Source organism: Leptosomus discolor, chromosome 17, assembly GCF_034619465.1.
Source record: "Leptosomus discolor isolate bLepDis1 chromosome 17, bLepDis1.hap2, whole genome shotgun sequence".
Classification (NCBI taxonomy): Eukaryota; Metazoa; Chordata; class Aves; order Leptosomiformes; family Leptosomidae; genus Leptosomus; species Leptosomus discolor.
This window is the reverse complement of record NC_141407.1, coordinates 17708754-17728253: the sequence shown is the minus strand read 5'-3', so window position 1 is coordinate 17728253 and position 19500 is coordinate 17708754. Positions and strand designations below refer to the sequence as shown.

At 57.8% G+C, this 19500-nt stretch overlaps 1 protein-coding gene across 1 annotated transcript; it reads right to left on the bottom strand.

Annotated features, from left to right (window-relative positions):
- Positions 1-302: 302 nt before the first annotated feature.
- Positions 303-16455, bottom strand: ASXL1 (ASXL transcriptional regulator 1). Its single transcript, XM_086474615.1, has 12 exons — positions 16396-16455; positions 11547-11629; positions 8661-8769; positions 7419-7539; positions 7247-7344; positions 6831-6924; positions 6388-6540; positions 5813-5976; positions 5622-5718; positions 5058-5163; positions 3973-4588; positions 303-3245 (listed from the first exon to the last, which is right to left on the bottom strand). The coding sequence occupies exons 1-12, from the start codon at positions 16453-16455 to the stop codon at positions 330-332; spliced, it is 4617 nt and encodes a 1538-aa protein (XP_086330741.1). The 3' UTR covers positions 303-329.
- Between the last annotated feature and the right edge of the window lie 3045 nt (positions 16456-19500).

Below are 19500 nucleotides of genomic sequence, written 5' to 3'. Positions count from 1 at the left end.
TAGAAAAGACCCTGTTCCAGCTCCTCGGGACGTGACGATTTCCTCGACAGAGGGTCCTCGGCCGTGCCCCAGCAGCCGGCAGAGCACGAGCAGTCCTTGCGGGCCAGCAGGCGGCAGAGGGATCGCGCCGGGGCCGGGAGCGTCACCGTCGGCCAGAAAGGGTTTGCGCTGTAGACTTGAGTGGGAAGGCAAGTCAACTTTCCTCACCAAAACAGAGTGTAACAGCGTTCCTATGATCAACAGAACAGTACTTGGTGTACAGGCTTTAGCATCAGTCGTTATCAAAATACACACACTGAATATACAGTTTGTCCCATGGCCATAATTTATTATCTCACCACAAGGCACAATACACAGAGCTTAGAGGGTCCTATACAGTCATCGTGGCAGAAGGCCCCGCAGCCTTTACACATGATCATGGCTTTAAGGCTGCACGAGCACTTGAACGATATCTCGTCAACGCTGCTGCTCTCGGCAAACATCTGCACGGAAAGGGCCGGGTTACGGTTCGCAGCAAAGTTCGCTTTGTGGGTGAGCTGCATCACGCTTCCCGCAAGACTTCTGGGAAAAGCGGGAGTGTTGGATGAATAATTGAAGCCGCTGGAACTGAACTGCAGCTTAGAAAGCTTCCCATAAAACGCTTGCTTGATATTGAGCTGCGAGGGTATGGAAGAAGGCTCCAAAGGGTGATTGTGTCCTTTTCCTGGTTCCCTTGAAAACTTAAAAAACGGCAAGTCTGCGACCAGCGGGAGGCTCTGCAAAGGCGCCGGCGGCTCCCCGGGGCTCTGCGCCGCCTCCTTCCTGTTCTCCGCGTCGCTCTTGGCCGGGCTGCCACGGGCCAACCCCTTCTCCGCTTCCATCCCTCCCGGGGCGGCCGCGTGCTGCTTGCAAGTCCATCCGTCCCTTGCCGCTGGCGTTCCCTCTCCTGGCGCACGGCCCTGCTCCAGAGGACTCTGTCCGCTGGGCGACGAGGTGCCCGTGGCTGACGCTCGATCCGAGGCCCTGGAGTGATGCAGCCTGACGCCAGGGCTGCGAGGAGAACCAGAACCAAAGAGTTTTTTGCCTTGAACTCCAACATAACCTGTATTGACCGAGGTACCCCCTGTCTGAGTTGGACCAAGGGAAGTTGCAGTTGGAGCCAAAAACCGAGGCTCTGCAGACGCCTTCGGCTTCTCCGGACTTTTACTTGCAACGACGCTGGTGAAGGCGTTGGGCTGTGGCACCCGATGGACCTTGGGCAACTCCTTTTGCTCCTCGAAGCTACAGGAAGAGAACGTTCTTTCCCGAGGGCCCGTATCTTCAGGCTTCTGAGAGGCACTTGCCACCTTCGCCAGCTGGTCTGGGCAGCTTAAAGCCGAGCTGACCTTGGAACGTTTCTCTGGACCGGACTGATCCTCCGCACCCTCTGCTCCAGGCAACACGGGCCCTGCTCCGCCCCTCTCCTGGGGATCCACGGGAGATCTCGCCGAGTGGAAGTCGTCGCTCCTGCTTCGGGCGTTCGACTTTATTCCTGCGCCTGGGGAAGGCTCTCGGCCAAAACAGCAACTGCCACCTCTCTCCGCTGGCAGGGAGAGGCTTCCTGACCGCTGGCCCAGCGGCGGCCGTGTAACTTCCAGCTTGATGCTGGCGTGAGACACTGGGAGAACTTCCTCCAGCGGAAGGTTTCCCTGGAGCAGCTGCACCACCAGAGGGCCGCTGCTTTCAGCCGAGGACAGGGGCCGAGCAGAGCCCGGCGGCCGCTCAGCTTTCTGGGGCGACGCTGCACGCGGTCCCCGTCTCCGAGCGCTCATCGCCGCGGCTGCCGGGAAGTCCCCAACGCAGGCCAGACCACCTGTTTCCACGGATGGTTTTGCTCTAACCCTATCGCATCTCTCGGCGCTGCTGCGACAGGAGTCGTCTGTCCCAGCCGCCTCCCTCGAGGTGACGCTGCCGAAGCGCCCCTCTGGCTCCCCGGTCTCATCACCTACGTCAGCTTCAGAATCCGAAGCGGTGTCCGTGGTTTCGCTGTGGGCGCTCTGCGCTTCATCGTCTCCGCCCGCCTTGAGCTCCCGAGTCTCTCCCGGTGCCCGATGTGCGTCTTCTGGTTCTGCTCTGGGGCCCCTCTCCCTCCGCTGCAGAAGTGTTCCAGAGGCGTCTATCCTGCCCCGGGAAACAGAGCCGCCCCGCGGAGAGGGCTTCAGCGGAGGCTCCGCGCTCTCTTCCTCGCCGCTTCGTTCGTCGTCGCCCTCTTCCTCCGCCTGCAGGTGCGCGAAGCCGCGCAGCGCAGGGGCCGCTCCCCCCGCTCCAGCACCCCCCGCCTCGGAGTCAGCGCCGTCGGCCACGCATTTTCCCACAACCGTTTCAGAGCCATTAAATCTAAACCTCGGCACCGTTTCTGGCTCACGGCGCTCTTTACCCCCTGACGAGAACTCCGGCAGAGGAGCAGGACCGCCGGAGGAGCTCCCCTCCACATCAGAGCGACGGCCCAGCTGCACGGCGGGAGCACGGACACCGCTGGGTTCTGGCCCAGCCCTGCCTCCCACAGGACTGACCGCGGCTCCCTGCACCTGAGAACACGACAGACCGTTTACCGGGGGAACCGCGTGCTTCAGCTTTGTGCTCTGCCTCTCCTGCGGTGCACCACAAGACGGGGTTTCGGTCCTTGGGTGGCGGAGGAGCTGCTCGGGGCTCTCCTCCTGCTTCTCCGAAGCTGCACTGTCTAAGGACGACCCAGCCAAAGCACCACGGAGCTGCCTCCCAGGCGAACCATCCCCGGGCTGAGCTTCCCCTGAGCCAGCGCCCGCCGCGCCTGGCAGATCACCGCTCCCCTCGCCCCCGGGAGAAAAGGGCTCTGGTCTGGAAGAGAGGCAGGAACCGGCGTCGGCCTCCCGGGCAGCCCCCTCGGCGCGCGCCTCTTCCCCGTTCAGACGGCGAGACGACAGTAGTTGTGCTCGCTGTAGATCTGACGAACGCTTTCCACGAGTTCTCTTCGATCTCCTGTGCTCTGAGCGGCCGCCGGGTTCTCTTCCGCCACCTCCTTCGTCCGGGCTTCTCCCTCCGCCTGGGCCGCCCCCACCCCCGATGGCGGCTGCGGCAGCTTCGCGCTGGGCTCGGGCTTGCAGAGCGCGGGCCTTGATGTCTGCGAGGGTTCTGGCCCCGGCCCTGCCCCGGCTGGAGGGCTCCGTGTTGGGGATGATCCTGGGGCATATCTGGTAAGCGGGCTGACCTTTAACCACCCAGGGTGGTTTAATACGTGAAAGTTGAATCTGAAAGAAAGGGAAAAGCGATTAGTTTGTCTGACCGCTTTCAGGCGGAGGAACGCGTTTTACCAGCAGCCGTTCGTCCCAATTCTTAGCACAAGGATTCAACCAACGTTTAAAATTCCAACTTAAAAACGGATTTTGGCAGAGAAGCAGCATGCGCCCCCTAACCTCCGCTTCGGCGCTCTGCCACGCGACACGGAACGCTCAGTTAATATTAACGTTGTTTTCCCAGAGCCCACGGGCAAATATGAAATAAGTGACTTGCACTCAGCTCCTCAGAAACCAAAATGGTCTCCTTTGCGTCAGGACGACTACCCTGACGCTAACAAGATGGATTCCTCCAGCCCAAACAGGAAAAGTCGGAAGGAATACGGAGATTCTGCCCGAAAGCAAAGGAACCGAGCGGCCGCGCGGGACAAAGAACGCGGCTCGAAGGTCTCCCTGGCAGCAAGTCAGGAGAAGCGATTTCTGTACCCGCAGAAATGCAAACTACCAGAGCAAGTCAAGGTTACCCCGTGCGCTCCTGCAAAGACCTTGGAATGATTTTCCATTCTCTGCCTGCCCACAGAAGAGAGCCAGCGGTGGTAACGAGAGGCTCTCAGCCAGCTCCACCAATGAAACCCGGCCGCCGCTCCTCTTCAGATGACAACACTTGACATTTTAATAATGTTTTGATGCTACTGAGCATGACAGCCCCGAGACACCGAGCAGCTATAATGCGCTTTCCTACCCGGATGGGTGGGACTTTGGGCTCCTCTTTAGTAGGCTGTGGCTTTTCTGGGTGAACACTTTCAATTGTGTTACGAAAGGACTGACGATCTTCAAGCCGGGGCTTCTTTTCGGGGAAGGACGCGGAGGCAGCCTCCTCAAAGCATTTCCTCTTCTGGTCCTTGGCCTCCCGAGCGGAGTTCTCCTGGGGCAACCCGGGAATTCTGTTTGCAGCGGCCAGCGACGGATCTTCCGATTGACTGTGCAATCTGGAAGCCTCTGCCGAGAGGTGCGACTCCGAACTCTCCGGCTTCAGCGCCGCGGCCGAGGGGCCGGTCAGGTCATCCTTCTTCAGGTCTAGCTCGGGCTTCGCCTCTTTACGGAGAGAGGAATCGGGGCCCACGGAAGCAGCCTCTTTGGAAGCCTCCGTCTGCTCGGGTTCCCGCAATTTGTAGAGGCTCCGCCTGGCTCTGCACCGCAGGTCGGCTCGGGAGCGCTTCTTGAAGTGCCCGTCTCTCTGCCGGGCAGCAGGACCGCGCGGCAGCCTGGCTTCTCCTTTAACAGCCAGTCCCGTCCTGTTCTCGGCGTCTTCTTGCACCGAATTCTGCTCCTGGGACTCTTCTTGGGTCAAGCCCAACCTACGAGGCAAACAGAGACCAGCTGAGAGCGAAGGCCCTTCCTACTTGAAGCACTTCATGCGCTTACAGCTGCCCCGCACGCCACCGTGCGCAGTGACGCGCAGGCTACAGAGCAGAGGCTCACCCGAACCTCGCTACGCCAGGCGGCGACGAGACACCTGCACATTTGCTACCCTAACGTTACTCTCACAGGGAACGAGGAAAATAAGAAAAAGTGAAGATTTGTGACGGAAAATGAGCAATATTGATTTGTCTTGGAAACAAAACAGACGGGCTACGAAACGCTGCCGTCGCCCGGTCGATTCCACTGAGGATTCCCCTGGAGCAACACTCTGAACGATTCACCCCACAACCCGTTACTCTGTCGAGGAGTTTGTGCCGCACCTTCTCAGGCATCCGCAAGCAGAAACACCCTCTGCCGCCTGCACACACACAGATAAAACAGGACAGATGAGGTGAAATGTCTCACTTTTGTCCATAGTAGTCCTCAAAGAACTTCTCCTTCCATTGCTCCACTCTCTTCTCCTTTTCCATCTCCTGCCGGATCCGAACTTGCATCTCATGGGTGAATTCACCTACGCGGAAGCAAGAGACTGAAACTCAGTTCCAGGCAAAACCGATTCCGCAAACGCAACCTCCCGTGCTTTAGCAGCGCGGCGGCCGTGCGCGAAGGACGCGTTTTCTGCCCGCGCCCTGCTCGGGGCCGCGCGCTGCCTGCGACTCCTTCGGGGCCGCGCTCACACGGCCTCAAGCAAAGGAAAGACCACGTTCGACCAGGCACAGGCTGCCATTGAACTCTGGCACTACTTTACACCTCCACCGCTTCGCTCTGAAGGTCCCACGGCACCGAAGGAAAACACGGCTTGGAGTTTCAAGGAAAGAAAAAAGGAAAAAAAGAAGAAAAGTTGAGGGCAACAGAGCCAGATACGCTGCAAAGCCGGACCGAATTCCCGCTCGTTAACTGCAAAAGAAACCCCACAAAACGCCATAAAGCGAGCCCCGGCCAGGCAGGCGGGAAAGCAAAGCCACTCACCATCGGCCAGCCGCTCCCGCCAGCTCTGCGCCGCGTGGGTGAAGAACTCGTTGTTGAGGGCGCTGCCGCTGAGGCGCATCAGCCCGTCAGCCCCCACCTGACGGGACAAACCGAAACCGTTTGCTCCGGCCCTGCCGCAGCCCAGAGGCAAGGCGGGGGGTGGAAAACGCCCTCGTGCTGCACCCTCCTACCTGTCTGTCCACTTCGGGCAGGAGGTAAAGCAGCTGCTGCTGGAAGTGCGACGGGAGCGCGTTGAAGGTCCTGGAGTTGATCAGCGCTCGCAGGTTGGTGTTGACGAGAATGGAACCGGGTGTTTCAAAGTCAATGTCCTCGCCCCTGTTCCGCTTCATTTGCCCTGTAGTTTAAGGACAGGCGAGTAAAACAAACGCTGTTGTATGACAGCATTCCAGCACCACGGGCCAGAAACTCACGTCCGGCTGCTACAGGAGAAGGAGCAAGCCGTAGGAGAAAAGACTGCAGTACTCGAGTACGAAGACGGACTCTCGAACACGCTGATTAATTAACATGCACCAGGAATTCTGACATTTCTGTCACATTCTGGTACAACTCTCGATGCCGCTCTTCAGAGCGGGCAAACTTAAACTACTGTCTCACAGGGAGGAAGGTCTGGCTTGTGAGCCTCGAGACCGTCAGGTGCCTTCTGAAGGACGAGAACCTTGGTGTTCTCTTCTCAGGCAGGCACAGACCGGGGCATCGCCCGCTTTTACGGCCCATTATCCTTCCACCCTTCATCAGAAGCACCTACCAGCCGAGGGCTTTCGGATGCCTCTCAGGAGCTGCGGAGGATCCCTGTTTATTTCTGTTCTGCTACGCAAGGTGGCTTTGCACAGGGCCAAAGAGCTGCTGCTGCTGCTGGACGTGCTGCTGCTCTCCCCATCAGCATGCCTTCCCGTGAAGCCTGAAAGCAAAACAATATCACAAAAATAGGCAAAGAACAGCAGAAGCCCGACTTGGAGAGTGGTTTAACGCACAGGAGTTACCCGCCGACAACAGAGCCACCGTTACAGGGCGTTGCCCAAGTGCCAACCACTTTGACGGACTCACACACACACACAGAGCGCTCTGCAGCCACGTGCTTTCTCACCGGGCGCTAAAGAAACCCTCAGGCAAACGCACGGTAAGCAGGGAGGCTGGTCAAAAGCCATCTACGCCGTCACGAGCCAGCCTCCTCCCGACAGCCGCGCTCACCCGAGGCAGACTCCACGTGCGCCCCGTTGACTTTCAGCGGTGTTAAGACAACGCGCGGCAGCATGACGCCGGTCTTCTTCTTCTGTTTGGTGGTCTGCCGGCCAGAAAGAAACCAAAATCAAGACGAGGGAACAAAGACGTTACGAGGGGTAAAATAATCTTCTCAGCAGCGTGTTCCTCAGTTAAAGAACCACCTGGCTCCTCGGTAAATCTCCAGGTCTCCTGACACTTAGGAACAGCAGAGAATTCAACATCACCTTCCTGTACACGATCCCTCCCCACGCTGCAAACTCCTCGCCTAAGGAGACGGCCCCGTAACTCGCTCCGAGGCGCCCCTGCACCACTAGTCCCCGACAGGCAGTAACGAAGGGTCCCCTCGAGAGGCTTCGTGCTCCCTTCAGTCGCCCTTTCCCTACCTGGGAGGCGGTTCTGCAGCTCTCCCTGGTAGCAGCTGGTCCCTTGCTCTGAGACTCAGTGGAACACGAGGCGTTAGAGGAGGTTTCATCCAGAGACACTGGAAGAGACGGGCACTCGGTCAGACACAGAAGTAGATCCCGCGGTTTAAGATCACTGTCATTAGACACTCACCATCGTTATCACCACTCACAGTGCTTGCTTCATTGGACTCACAACTTTCTGCGTCTGCTGTGTCCTCCAGCTCCTCCCCTTCTGGCACAGACAGATTCCGAGACCACTGCAAGGCATCCTTCTGAACGGGCAGAGAGAACTGGGATGGCTACAGCCCTCCCTCCCAGCCACTACGGCTTAAACCGACGGGAACAGAACGGCTGGTGGATATAGCTTTTAAGCTTAATTTCTTTCATCTTCCCTGTTTTAATCCTTGATGGAGAAAGACATTTTGAAGTGTATTTGGGCTCATAGTGAACAGAAGCCATCGAAAGTGCCAACACACTTCACAGACACCTCCTAGACGAGTTACTCAAATGTATTCAAAATACACGAGGTTAACAATGGGTCGCACTTTTCCACGAGCAAGCGGCTCCTACTGAAGAAAAGCGCCTCGTTCGTACCACAAAAGAACAGGTAGCAGCAGAGTAGGCGAACACTAAGACAGTAAGCTCAAGAGATGCATTTACTGCTTGTACCATCGAAGCCAAGTCAAATCCATCTATTTTCAGCAAAATACGGCAATCAAACAAAATTTTCTGACAGCAGAAAAAAAAAAAAAGATGCACGTGAAATAGCCGAGATACCTGTTGTCTGTCAGGCTAATATTTATCAGGGAATCCAACAGCACAAAACAGCGCAAAAGAAAACCCTGAGACCAGAAACATTTTCCACATTTAGGATTACTGGGACAATAAACTAAATACAAAACATTCCACAGAGACCTCAAGACCTGAGGAAAACGGTGACACCAAATGCACACCGAGTGCAGCAGAACACAAAACAAATCACCAGGAGGATGAACATACATTTTTCTACCCAGATTTTACTTGTGGCTACAAGCTCTTGGCCCTGTTTGATGCACTGGTTGGCCGAGTTCCCTTGTGGCTGGCAGAAAAGGAGCGCACGGGGCTGCTCAGATACGCGGCCACCCGAGTCGGACACCGAGTACAGGAATGAGAGGATTGATCTTGCTTGCACGACTCCAGAAATAACAGGGTTTTTCTAAAAGGAGTTTTTCCCATAGGGCTGAATATAGCCGACAGGTAGGAGCTCTAAGGAAATAACGAAGCCCAGCCACCTTCCCGCGACGCTCTCACAGGCAGCAGCCCCAGCTGGGGCGAAGCCCAGCGACAGCTCAAGGCTCAGCTCTGCAGAACTCACACCTCGGCGCTCGGCCGAGGGCAGGAGCGCGGCGCTTACCTTCAGCGTGAAGAGGCTGATGCGTCCGGGCAGTTTGTAGAAGAGCCCGTCGCCTCCCCGCGAGTTGGAGTGGAGCATGGCGTTGAGGCAGGCCAGGGGGGAAGTGCCGCTGGAACGCAGAACGGAAACGGTGAGCTTTAAGAAACGGCCTTACCGAGAAAACAGCCGGGAGGACGTGTCTGGGCACCGCTTGGCTGACTGAGGGGAGCAGAGAGGACGCCCGTTACCCCCACGGCGCGGGCGCTTCACTCCAAGTGTCACCGTTTTCCTTTCTGAGCCGCACGTCAGCCTCAACCCATCACAGCGGAGCCACCGGCAGAAAACAGGAAACGTTATGCCCATTTTATAGTTACTCCCAGGCATCCTTAGACGTCTCTAACTTTTACTACCCGTTTCCTCCCTTTCTCTGCTTGAAGCTTTCAGAGTTGGAATGGTTTTACAAAAAACCCCCAGATTTATTCAGCAGGAGAAGGACCTAACAAAAGCAGCACAGACCGTACACACGCGCGTCTCTGGAACGGCTTCCCTGCCGTGCCACAGGCTCTGCACCAGCAGAGTCACACAGCAAAGCTCCGCTGCACTCATCTGTCGAGTCCCACGTAACAACCTGCTTAAAGCCACCATCCTACGCTCGCGCCGATGGAACTTCTGCGCCACGTAATCTCGTGTTTTCCAAGAAGTCACCCACAGGCAGGCAGAAAGTTACCTGGAAGAGGCACTAGCGCAGCATCGACTTCATTGTTATTAAAAGTGAAACCGAAAACTGGATTGAGACAAAATATTTCAAAGAAAATCAGTCTCAAACTGAAAACTTTGAACAATTGCTGTTTCCACCCTGAAGGCGTTCGTCTTTTGGACATTTCTTCACAAGCCTTGGCAACAGACAAAACCACCCTGTATCGTTTTCAGATACTATGAATAAAAATTTCCAGCCTTCTGCCCAGTCCGACAGCGTTCCCCACACGCGCTGACCAGCCGCAGAGTGCGCTGTCTTAGAACGGCAAAATGAACCGTTTTCCCCGAAACGAGAAAACCCCCAACCAGTTAAAACTCTCCTGAGGGCTAGAGCCGAGCAGCGGTGCTGGGCCCCAGTGCCCTGGCTCCAGGACAGCCCCACAGGACCACTGGTGCCGCCCGTGAGGAACCAGTGCCCTCCCACCAGACCCGCGCGACCCCCGGCGCAGGAACGCTGCCCCAGGATCGGTCCGAAGGGAAAAACATCCCGAGCCACCGAGCTGTTTCCTTCAGGAAACGGAGTTTCAGGAAAAGCTTCTGCACAAGCACCGAAGTCCGCGGCGTGTCCAGCGAGGCAGAGGCGCTGCCTTGGTTCTGGGAACAATGAGGCTCCGGAGGAAACGGTCCTTTCCCAAAGCAGAGGATTAACAACGGGGAAGGAGAAGCAGCCACCCCGAGGGACGAACACCGCCCTTTAAGGGAACGATTCAGCCCTGCGGGATTTAACGTGACACATGCTCCAAAGTCTGGTCTTCAGTTACGTGCTGCGACAGGGCACTTGCCAAAACCGGGAGAGCACCAAGATAATTCCGGTGTGTGAAGAGAGACCGGCCACTGCCTTCGGCAGGACAGCCCGGGCACGCGGATCCCCAGCCACCTGCTCCAGCGAAAGGACGGACGCGAGAGGTGCCGAGCGGGGGCTGAAGCAGCGCTGGGTGAAGGTCCCCTTCCACAGCCTGTCTGAATTCTGCTCAGAGCTGCGAGCCCACCCCCTGCTCCCGACCAGTAAAGATCTCCTCGGCCAGGACGGCCCGTGGCAGCGGGCGCGCCGACAGCTCCGACACACGCCGGCATCGCCCCCCTCCAAACACCGGCAGCTCCTACACCCGACACCTCTGTGTGCATCACCGATCTCCGCCGTTCAAACCACCCCAGCTGTTTCCCGAGCGCAGACACAAACCAGCAGCAGAAACACGCTAGCACTGGGAGTCGCTAGGTCCCAGAAGAAATCGGTTCGCCTTCTGTAGCTGGGTGAAGAACAGGTTCTGGAAACACAAACACACACCACGGTGGAAAACAGTCCACAGAACCAAGGCGAGGGGGAAGCAAGACTACAGTCCACACACCGGGATTCCCCAGAAGTCAGTCAGCGGGCAGCAGCCAAGAGACGCTGCTCCTTCTGGCTCTGGAAGGCACTTTCCTTCTCTGCCACGCAGCACTACCCGAGGCATGTGGCCGATCACGGCTCCCTACTTCCTTTGAGCTGCAAGACTCGCTGTATTTCCCTCCTGCTACTGTCAGAGAAACAGGCAGAAGGTCACAGGAACTTAACCAAGGGACACAGTCACCCACTCCTGTCCTTTCTGAGGCTCCATATCAGGTTCTTTTCTGTATGAAACCCACACCGAGATGGGCACCTCCTCCCTACAAGGTCCAGAGCCACAGCAGTGTGATCTGAGCTGTCACGGTGCTCGAAAACCTGAGCAGAAGCCAGTACAGTACCATAAAATGAAGGCGGCTTTTTGAGTCGCGTGTCTGCGCTAGAACCAAAGCCCCGCAGGAGGGAAAACTTAAAGTGTTCTCAAACGAGAGTCACAGTGGCAGAAGCTACTGGGAGCTACTTCGGAGTACGCCACCATGCAGGAGTCTGGTCTGCAAGAGGCATTTATTTACAACAGACGGACGAAGGAGACTCTGTACGTTAACAAAAAATCCAAGAACAGCTTCCTGTTATTGTCAAAGAAAAAACCCACCACAACCTGTACAGAAATGTCTGTGCTGTCATCTGAAATTACCATGCTGGAAAGAGGAAAAAAGGAAGAAGGAAAGTGGGCTGGAGATGAGGCAGAATTGCACGAAGCAACACAAGCCTTCGTATGCCGCCTCCCCCATGCTCCACACTGTGTTTTAGACAAGATCATCAATACTAACCTCATTTCCTTCAGTCCTTCAGCCTCTATGACCTGGAGAATCTGTTTTGGGGTCATAGGAGCATCAGAGTAATTTTCCAGCACCTGAAAAGACAGAAAGACCACGTGTCATTACAGAACTTGCTTCTGCATTCACAGACCTACTCCACGAGCTGCCGTTCAGATCCAGTAATACGCCTCTGAAAACTTTACTCATCTGCAAAAGACACACGCTAAAAATGTCAGGCTACCTCCAGGTTAGATCAGGCAAGGCTTACCTTAACCTGCTCCCTAATTAACTGAAACACAAGCACAAAGGAGAGAAAAAGCAGCAGAATTTGGCCTTGACCCCACAGCACGAAACCAGTGGAAGCTCTCCCGCCGACTTCAACACGCACCAGACCGAGCTGCTGCCACACACCACCCGCAGACTGCGCCGGGTTAGCGCCCTGTAACGACGTAAAACGCTCTCCCGGCCGTACGCCTTCCTGCCGCTCAGAAAAGCGCCCAGGTTTTTTCTGCCAATAAAAGTATTGCTGCACGACCGTGCGGCCCCGCGGCGTGCCTTCCTGGGGTTACCGCACTCGTTTCATCCTCGCTCCGTCTCCAGAAGGGTATCACGGGAAAGAGTCGGAGTTCTTGTCGGAGAAGGACAGAATTCAGGAAAGGACAATGGCGACAGTAAAGGATGTGGATAAAAATTATGGCTAGAGACACCAAACAGATTTGGACTGCTTGCCTTTGAAAGAAAATTAGTTAAATCGGATATTAAAAGGCAACACGACAAATAACAACTCATCCTTTCGTTATCCTGCGGAGCACAGAATTGCCACTTCTACGCCAAGAACCCAAAGGCTATTCCTAGTCCTTTGCTTTTTTTCTTTAAATCCTGTGGAACGTACTGCTCCCAAACGCCTAGAAGCCAGAGCTCGAGGATTCAAAAGGAGGACCGGACATTTCTGTGGATAAGAAGATTACCCACACAAACAGGAAACAATGAACAAAAATAAGCTGCAGTAGACGCAGACCACGGCGTTTCTTTGGGAGCAGATTACCCTACAGCTGCCCGACACACGCTGCCGGCCCGCGAGGCAGACGGCCCCGCGCTCTGAATGCGAAAGACACTGAACCCAACCGACCTCCGGGTCCGACCGAGCGAAACCACCGCGACACGGGACAGGGCCTGCACCACCCCCCCAGAAAAGCAGCCGCGGGAATTCACCCGGGCACCTTTCGGTCGCAGCTGCGGTCTGGATTCCCCGGCCTCGCGGCCAGAACCACGGTCCCGATCTCGCTCGTCACCGCGCTCCGGAGGAGCCGGCGGCACGACGCCGCGTTTCAGTCTGACTCGTGCGAGCAGCCAGCGAGGAACCCAACCGCCCCGTTTGCCTCAGCAACGTCCAGAACTGAGTCACCGCAGCCCGCGGCCGGGCGCGAAGCCGGCAGCCTGCCTGCCGGAGCCGCACGAGCCGGGCACTTGCAAAAAAACCCCATTAATAAATAAATAAAAGGCCGTGCAGGGCACCGCTACATCTCCAGACCATCTCCAACCTCTGCAAGTCAAGAAAAGCCCAACCCACGTCGCTGCAGTTCCGCGCTTTGACTGTATTTTGTGACAAAAGGAATTTCTTAAATCCTATCTGCCCAATATGTATTTTTCAGATGCTTGAAGATCATAAGCATCAGGAATGCGAACCTGGGAGGGGCTGGAAATTTGAGAGCTACGTAACCAGAGATAAAACACAAAGAAAACACAAAGAGTTTAAAGAAAAGATCAAAGGAAGCGATAAGCCATATTCAGAGAGAGCGAACCATTCTAATTCCGAGTCAATACAGCTCCATCGCGCCGTTTCCCCCACTAACCAAAACCCCTCCGCAGGTCACGACACCTCCGTGCCTTCCCCCGAACTGTCACCCCGTCACTCAAAGGCGGCGGACAGCCGACACGGGGAAACGCATCGCTCCCGAGTGCAGGATCCACGAAATGGAACGTGCCCCGTCTGGAAAATAAGGAAATTCTTCACCGTTTATAAAACCCCTCTCAAGCGACAGACACGGCAAGCGAAAAACGCAGCCTAGAACCGAGCGTGAAGGAGCATTTACATAAAGATAAAAGCAGCTGCGCTCAGGGGAACAATTTCCAATCAAGAGCTGCACGAAGTGCGCGGCCCGCTCGATGGAAGAACGGGGGAGAGAAGATCCTGCAGCTTCAGCCCCCACAGCCCAGGCTCCGGCACCGGCCCTCGCCAGCCCCGCGCTGCCAGCGCCGCGGCACCCTTCCGCCGGGAGCGCCGGCCCCCACGCCGACAGCTGCTCCTGACCCCCAAACAGATCCCAAGGGCTCCTGTGCCCCCACCTACGGACGTTCGCTTCGCTGCCCCAACCAACCTGCCCGGCGCCTCGCTCTGGCGGCACTTGTTGAAGAGCCGCTCGGCTCCGGGTGTTCGCAGGAACTTTACGGGCGATGTTACGGAACGTGCGCGGCGTCAGCTCCGCAGGAGCAGCAGCGCCGAAAGGCTCTTTTGCCCGTGATTCTCAGAACCGTCGAGAGGAGCACAGAACACAATAGCGCGTCAGGAAGGAAAATTAAAAGCATTTTGACAGCGAGCATGTGTAAGACTGGTGTTAAACGAAGATCTATTTTTAGTGGATTTACAATCAGTCCTGCAAGCCGGGAGCGCAGCTACGCAACTGTAGGGCTCTCTAAGTGGATAATCTAGTGCGAGATGGGTCTATTTCTGGTTCCCCAACGGCTCTAAGATGCTGCTGAGGCTCAGGCATCTCAGGCACCCGCTGTGCCCGTGCCCGAGGCTCTGGCCAAAAGACAGGTGAGAGGAACGGCGCGAAGAGTTCCCTCTCCCATCACGTGAGGGGGGGGAGGTTTGTCAGGAGACGGGTTTGGAGCCACGGTCTCACGTGCTGCTTTGGGCAGCCCATAAATACCGACTGTTTTCACCTGTTAGAGCTCAGGGCACTTGAGCGAGGTCACGCAGCATGTCTGCCCCCCAGGCCAGCCAGCAGGAAAGCATCCCTGCAGCGACACGCTGGGCGCGCAGAACCAGGACCTCGAAAGAGAAACGCACGACACCGTCCTGGACCACCGGACCCCCGCAGCGAGGTCCTACGGAGGCTGGTTTACACCCGTCTCCAGTTTTTCAGGCAGAGTCATGTGGGTCTAAAAACGTTATCATTTACACACAGAAGATTATGCAAGTCGCTGGAAGATAGATGCTTGTCTGATTAGGTTTCCTCCTGGCAAGCAGTAAGAAAACACTCTGACAGCCAAACAACCCTCTCTCAGAAGGAGCACCGAGACCCATCCTGAGCCTCCCAGCGCCAGACACGAGTCTCAGCCGGACTCGCCCATCCCGCTCCCTCAGAACGTCGCTGGGCTCCAACGCTTACCTCGGCCAGGCGAAACCAAAATAAACTCCAAAGAAAAAACAAGGAAACAAAACCCCCTCGAGCCCCGTAAAGCCGCTCCTACGGGCGTCCACACGCGACACACGCCCGCACGCCGAGGACCACCGCGGGGCCGCGCGGGGGAAACCGCGGGGATCTGTTCACGGCGGCCATCGGAGCATCCCCTCCTCCACATAGCGGCACTCCTGTACCTGCACAGACCTGCGTCCCCGTGTCACCAAGAGCGAGCAGCTCCGGGGCAGAGGCCGAAGGCACCGAGCTCCTTCCAGCCGCCCGCAGAAGCAGACGGTGGCGGCCGCCGGCACCCCGCGGCCAAGCGACAGGCCCAACCGCCTCCAAACGCACCCCTGGAATAAAACTACTGACCAGCTCTCGCTCAGCACCTGAAAGACGCTGAAGTTATTTTGCTTTTTTATAGATCCCAGTTTACAAACGGGGTTCAAGGCAGACACGGCTGAAACGCTCCACGGAGGGGCATCGCCCTTCTCCCTCGCGACGGAGCGCGGCGCTCCAGCCGGCCGGCGCCAACGCCGCCGGAGCAGACGCAGGTTTGGAAGTTCAAACCTTCCACCAGCAGCTTCTCAAAGACAAAAAGACTAAGACGTACCCGCACCCACGTTCTCCTACCACCTAAAAAGTGACAAAACGACGTCCGCCCGCAGCGATGCCAACTCCGGGGCTCAGCGCAGCCACCGGTACCGGCGGCCGAGCCCACACCGCTCCCACCGCCTGCGGTTTGGGCGCTGCCAGTGGGTGGAAGAAACCTGTAACCTCAGGAATTAAACCAGGAACTTTTGACAGCGGCGGTGCCCAGGCTCCGGGCCAGGCCCCGCTCCAGAGGCTCCGGTTCCTCCCGCTCAGCCTTAAAATCCACCTGAAAGGAAGAAAACGAACCGTTCCCACACCGAGAGCGGCCCCAGACCTGCCCGGTACGGGGCTGCGGGCAACAAGCAAGGCGGCGAACACCGACCCGCTGCGGGACGGCATCGCCCCGACAGCCCGTCCCGGGACCCGCCACAGCCCGGCCCCGGGGACCCCCGGACGGCGGGCAGCCCGTCCCAGAGCCCACTCGGCGGGCCGGGAGGGGCTGCGCTCCCCCCGCCCCGGGGTTCTTCCCCTTCCCACCGGGCTCAGGAAGGAAAACAACCGGGGAGGAGACGCTGGCGGCGGGGAAGGCACCGGCGGCACCACCCCCGCCCCCAGCAAAACCCAGCCCCCGGTTTCGCCCCGCCGGGGCGCAGCGCCCGCCCGCCCCCCTCCCCCTCCCACCCCGCCGCGGGCGGCGCCGCCGGCCCCGTTACTCGAGGAGAGGCCGGAGCCGGCGGAAGCCCCCGGGCGGGGGAGGCCCCTTGGGGCCCGGGGGAGCCCCCGCGCCCCCTCCTCCCGGGGCCCGCCCCAGGCCCTCCGCGGCGGGGCGGCGGCGCTCGCCCCCCCCCCCGGCCCCTCACCAGGCGGGCGGCCTCGGCCCACGTGCGCTCCTTCTTCCTCCGCTGCTTCATCTCCTTCATCCTCCTCCCGCGCGGGGCGGCGGCGCGGCGGGCGCGGACCGTTAGGCGCGCGGGCGGGCGGGCGGGCGGCGGGCGGCGGCGGGGCGGGGGCGCGCGCGCGGGCGGGCGGCCGGCGGGGCGCGCGGGGCGGGGCGGGCGGGGCGCGCGAGGCGGGGGCGGCTCCGTGCGCTACGGGAGGCGGCGGCGGCGGCTCGGGCCCGACATAACAACGGGGTCAAAGGGCTGGGAGCAGGATGGGGGGGGGAAAGGGGGCGGGGCTCGGCGACGGTGGCCGCGGTGGGACACGGCGGGACCCGTGCGCCGCGACCGAAGGGGCGGGGCCGGGCGCGCGAGGCGCGCGGCGGGCCTGGGCCTGGTTTGAAGGAAAACAGAGCGCAAGGGCTGCCGGGAGTTGTAGTCCTCGCGGCCGCGCCTCCCCGCGGCCCCGCCTCTGCCGGCGGACTACAGCTCCCGGCGGGCGCTGCGCGCGCAGCGGGGCCTGCCGGGAGCAGCCGCTGCCGCCGGCCTCGCCTCATGGCGGCGGGGCGCCTTCCCCCCGGGCCGCGGGCGTGGAAGGTTGCGGGACCGAGCGCTCCTCGGCCCCGGCAGAAGCCCGGGATAGAGAGAGAGAGGGCAGGAGGACGGCCGAGCTCCTGCCGCCGCGAGGGGCGGGAAGATGTCGGCTCCTGCCTGAGGGCTCCGGCTCCTCGGACCCGCGTTGTGCCCCGGGGCTGCTTCTCCCCACGGAGCCGGCCCGCCGCGGGCGGGGGTCGCTGGGGTGGGCTCCTTCGGCGCGGCCGTTACCGCTGCCGCCCTCGGTGCTTCCCTCTAGCGAGAAGCACGGCGGGGGCGGGCCCGGCCCGGGCTGCTGCGGCGCTGGCGGTTCCCGAGGTGCCCTGTGCCGGGCAGTTCTGCTCTTGCTTTACCGCTTAGTAAGAATGTAGTTTGCCGAGAGACTAATTTTTTTTTTTTTTTTTGATAAAAATAGCATAAGGCTCTGTAAAACGTTGAACCCTGCCGTTGCTTACAAGTTAAGAATGAACAACGGGCACGTTTCGATAGATGCAATAAATCTGATTGACTTTATTACACGTTGTATTTTAGGATCACTTTACATTCCTAGACAAAAGAGATGATACAAATAAATACAAGCTGTAAAACTATGGACAGAACTATTGACAGGTTCTCGGTCTACAGATCACCTAAGAGCAGGCGGAGATCGGTGTGTCTGGGAGGAGACCGGTGGGTGTCTCCAGGAGCTGGGCGCTCATGGACAGCCGTGCCGGGGAGAGCCTCGGGCGCTCCGTTGCTAAAAAGAGGGGGCTGCAGAAGGCAGCAAGCGCCTGGACCACACAGAGTGAACCCCCCCTGCGTGCTGCAGCGCGGACAGGACCAGCGTTCTCTTTTCAGTTCCATCTCCGCGTCTCGCTCTGGCTTTTGCAGGTCACCTCTTCCAATTCGTGTTTGACCACAGAGACAGACCCGCAGGGGTGGCACTGAGCCGCCTGAAGCCTGGTGCACGTTACCCGTCCCCGACAGAGGAGAGGACAGAGCCAGGTTTACAGGTGTCTCGCTGAAACTCGGCAAGCACCCTGTGCTGGGCGGAGGCAGCCTTGCTGCCTCTAACAAAAACCGCTGAAACAAGCCTGGTCTGAGCGGTAGAACGCATCGGCGTAGCCCGAGGCGCCGCGCCAGAGGGATGTGCTTCGGGAGACTCAAGCAGCATGCAAGCATTTTTAAAAAAGGCGCTAGTCCTACGTTAAAGAATTTAAGAAAGTGCTTTAACTCCTATGCCTCAGCGTCACGCGGTGCTTGCTCCCAGAGCCGAGTTCTACTCTTCCAAAGAAAGCTCCCGTCACACAGATCAGAGCAAAGACGAGAAGGGAGTTAAACATTGCCATGGAGAAACTGAGGGCGCACGCTGTCCGAGGGCCTCTTCCAGGAGTCGCTGGGTTTCCTGCCTTTGGCCGTTAACCTGCAGGAAGCCCAGATGGTTCAGATAACACCCAGAGAGGGGACACTCGGCAGGAATGTTTTGTAAAAACTTCCAACCCAGAGCTCAGTATGTTTCGTACAGCTTAAGACAGTGTATTTTATCTTAATATCAGTGCCATTGAGTAGTTGGTCAAGGGTAAGTCCCTCGGAATGAGACTCTAAAAGCTTCGGTAACGATCTGAGATTGCCCACGAACACACTAACCAAATCTCCAACCGCAGCTCCAGTTTAAATACAATGACTAAATACGCAGTTTTATGCTTTTTCCACCCTATTCAGTTTCTTTCACCTTGCTAATGGATTTCTACAGAATTAAGAGCAGAGCCGTTCTGACATATTAACCAGCTAGCTTACCAACACTAAACGAGAACAGTTCGGGTTTGCACGGCAATTTCTACTGTACCGGTCCTGCCACGAGGGGAGTTCCCAGCAGACGAGTTTAATACAGAATTCCCTACGGAATAGTGGCGACAGGGGAAGAGCGTGCGCATGTGCAGACACAGGGGTGTCTGGGTATGCGTTATCCACATAAAACATACGTGTACGTAGGTATGTACAGATCCATGGTTATATATCGTGTTGCTATTTCAGGTTTTAGACCCCCCCGCCCCCCGTTTCATTTCAGTTCTCTGAGCACTTACACCGTACAATCATCTTTTAAAATGTCCAAGTAGAGAAGATTCTGCGCTAGAGAGAAAGGGGGAGGAGAGGGGAGAGAAGGTGACGTTATATTATGCCACAAGAGCCAATTAAAAGGCTCTCTGTACATGAACAGTGCTTCACAAAAAGGAAGATGATGCCAGGTTTCCATGTTCAGGTTGGAAGAAACTTGGCAGATGCCTGCTCTCTCAATTATCAGCCAACTCCTCTTTCCTCCACCAAACTAATATATATATATATATATACATATATGTGTATATATATATTAATCTTGTGGTCCAGAAAAGCACTCCATGAAGCAAAGCAGCTGAGCTGGCATTTAACTGGGCCCACCACGGGCTCACCGAGGCACCGTGCCCGCAAGATGCAGGGGTGAGCTGTGCTGAGTGTGGGGATGCTTCTGCTCACGGG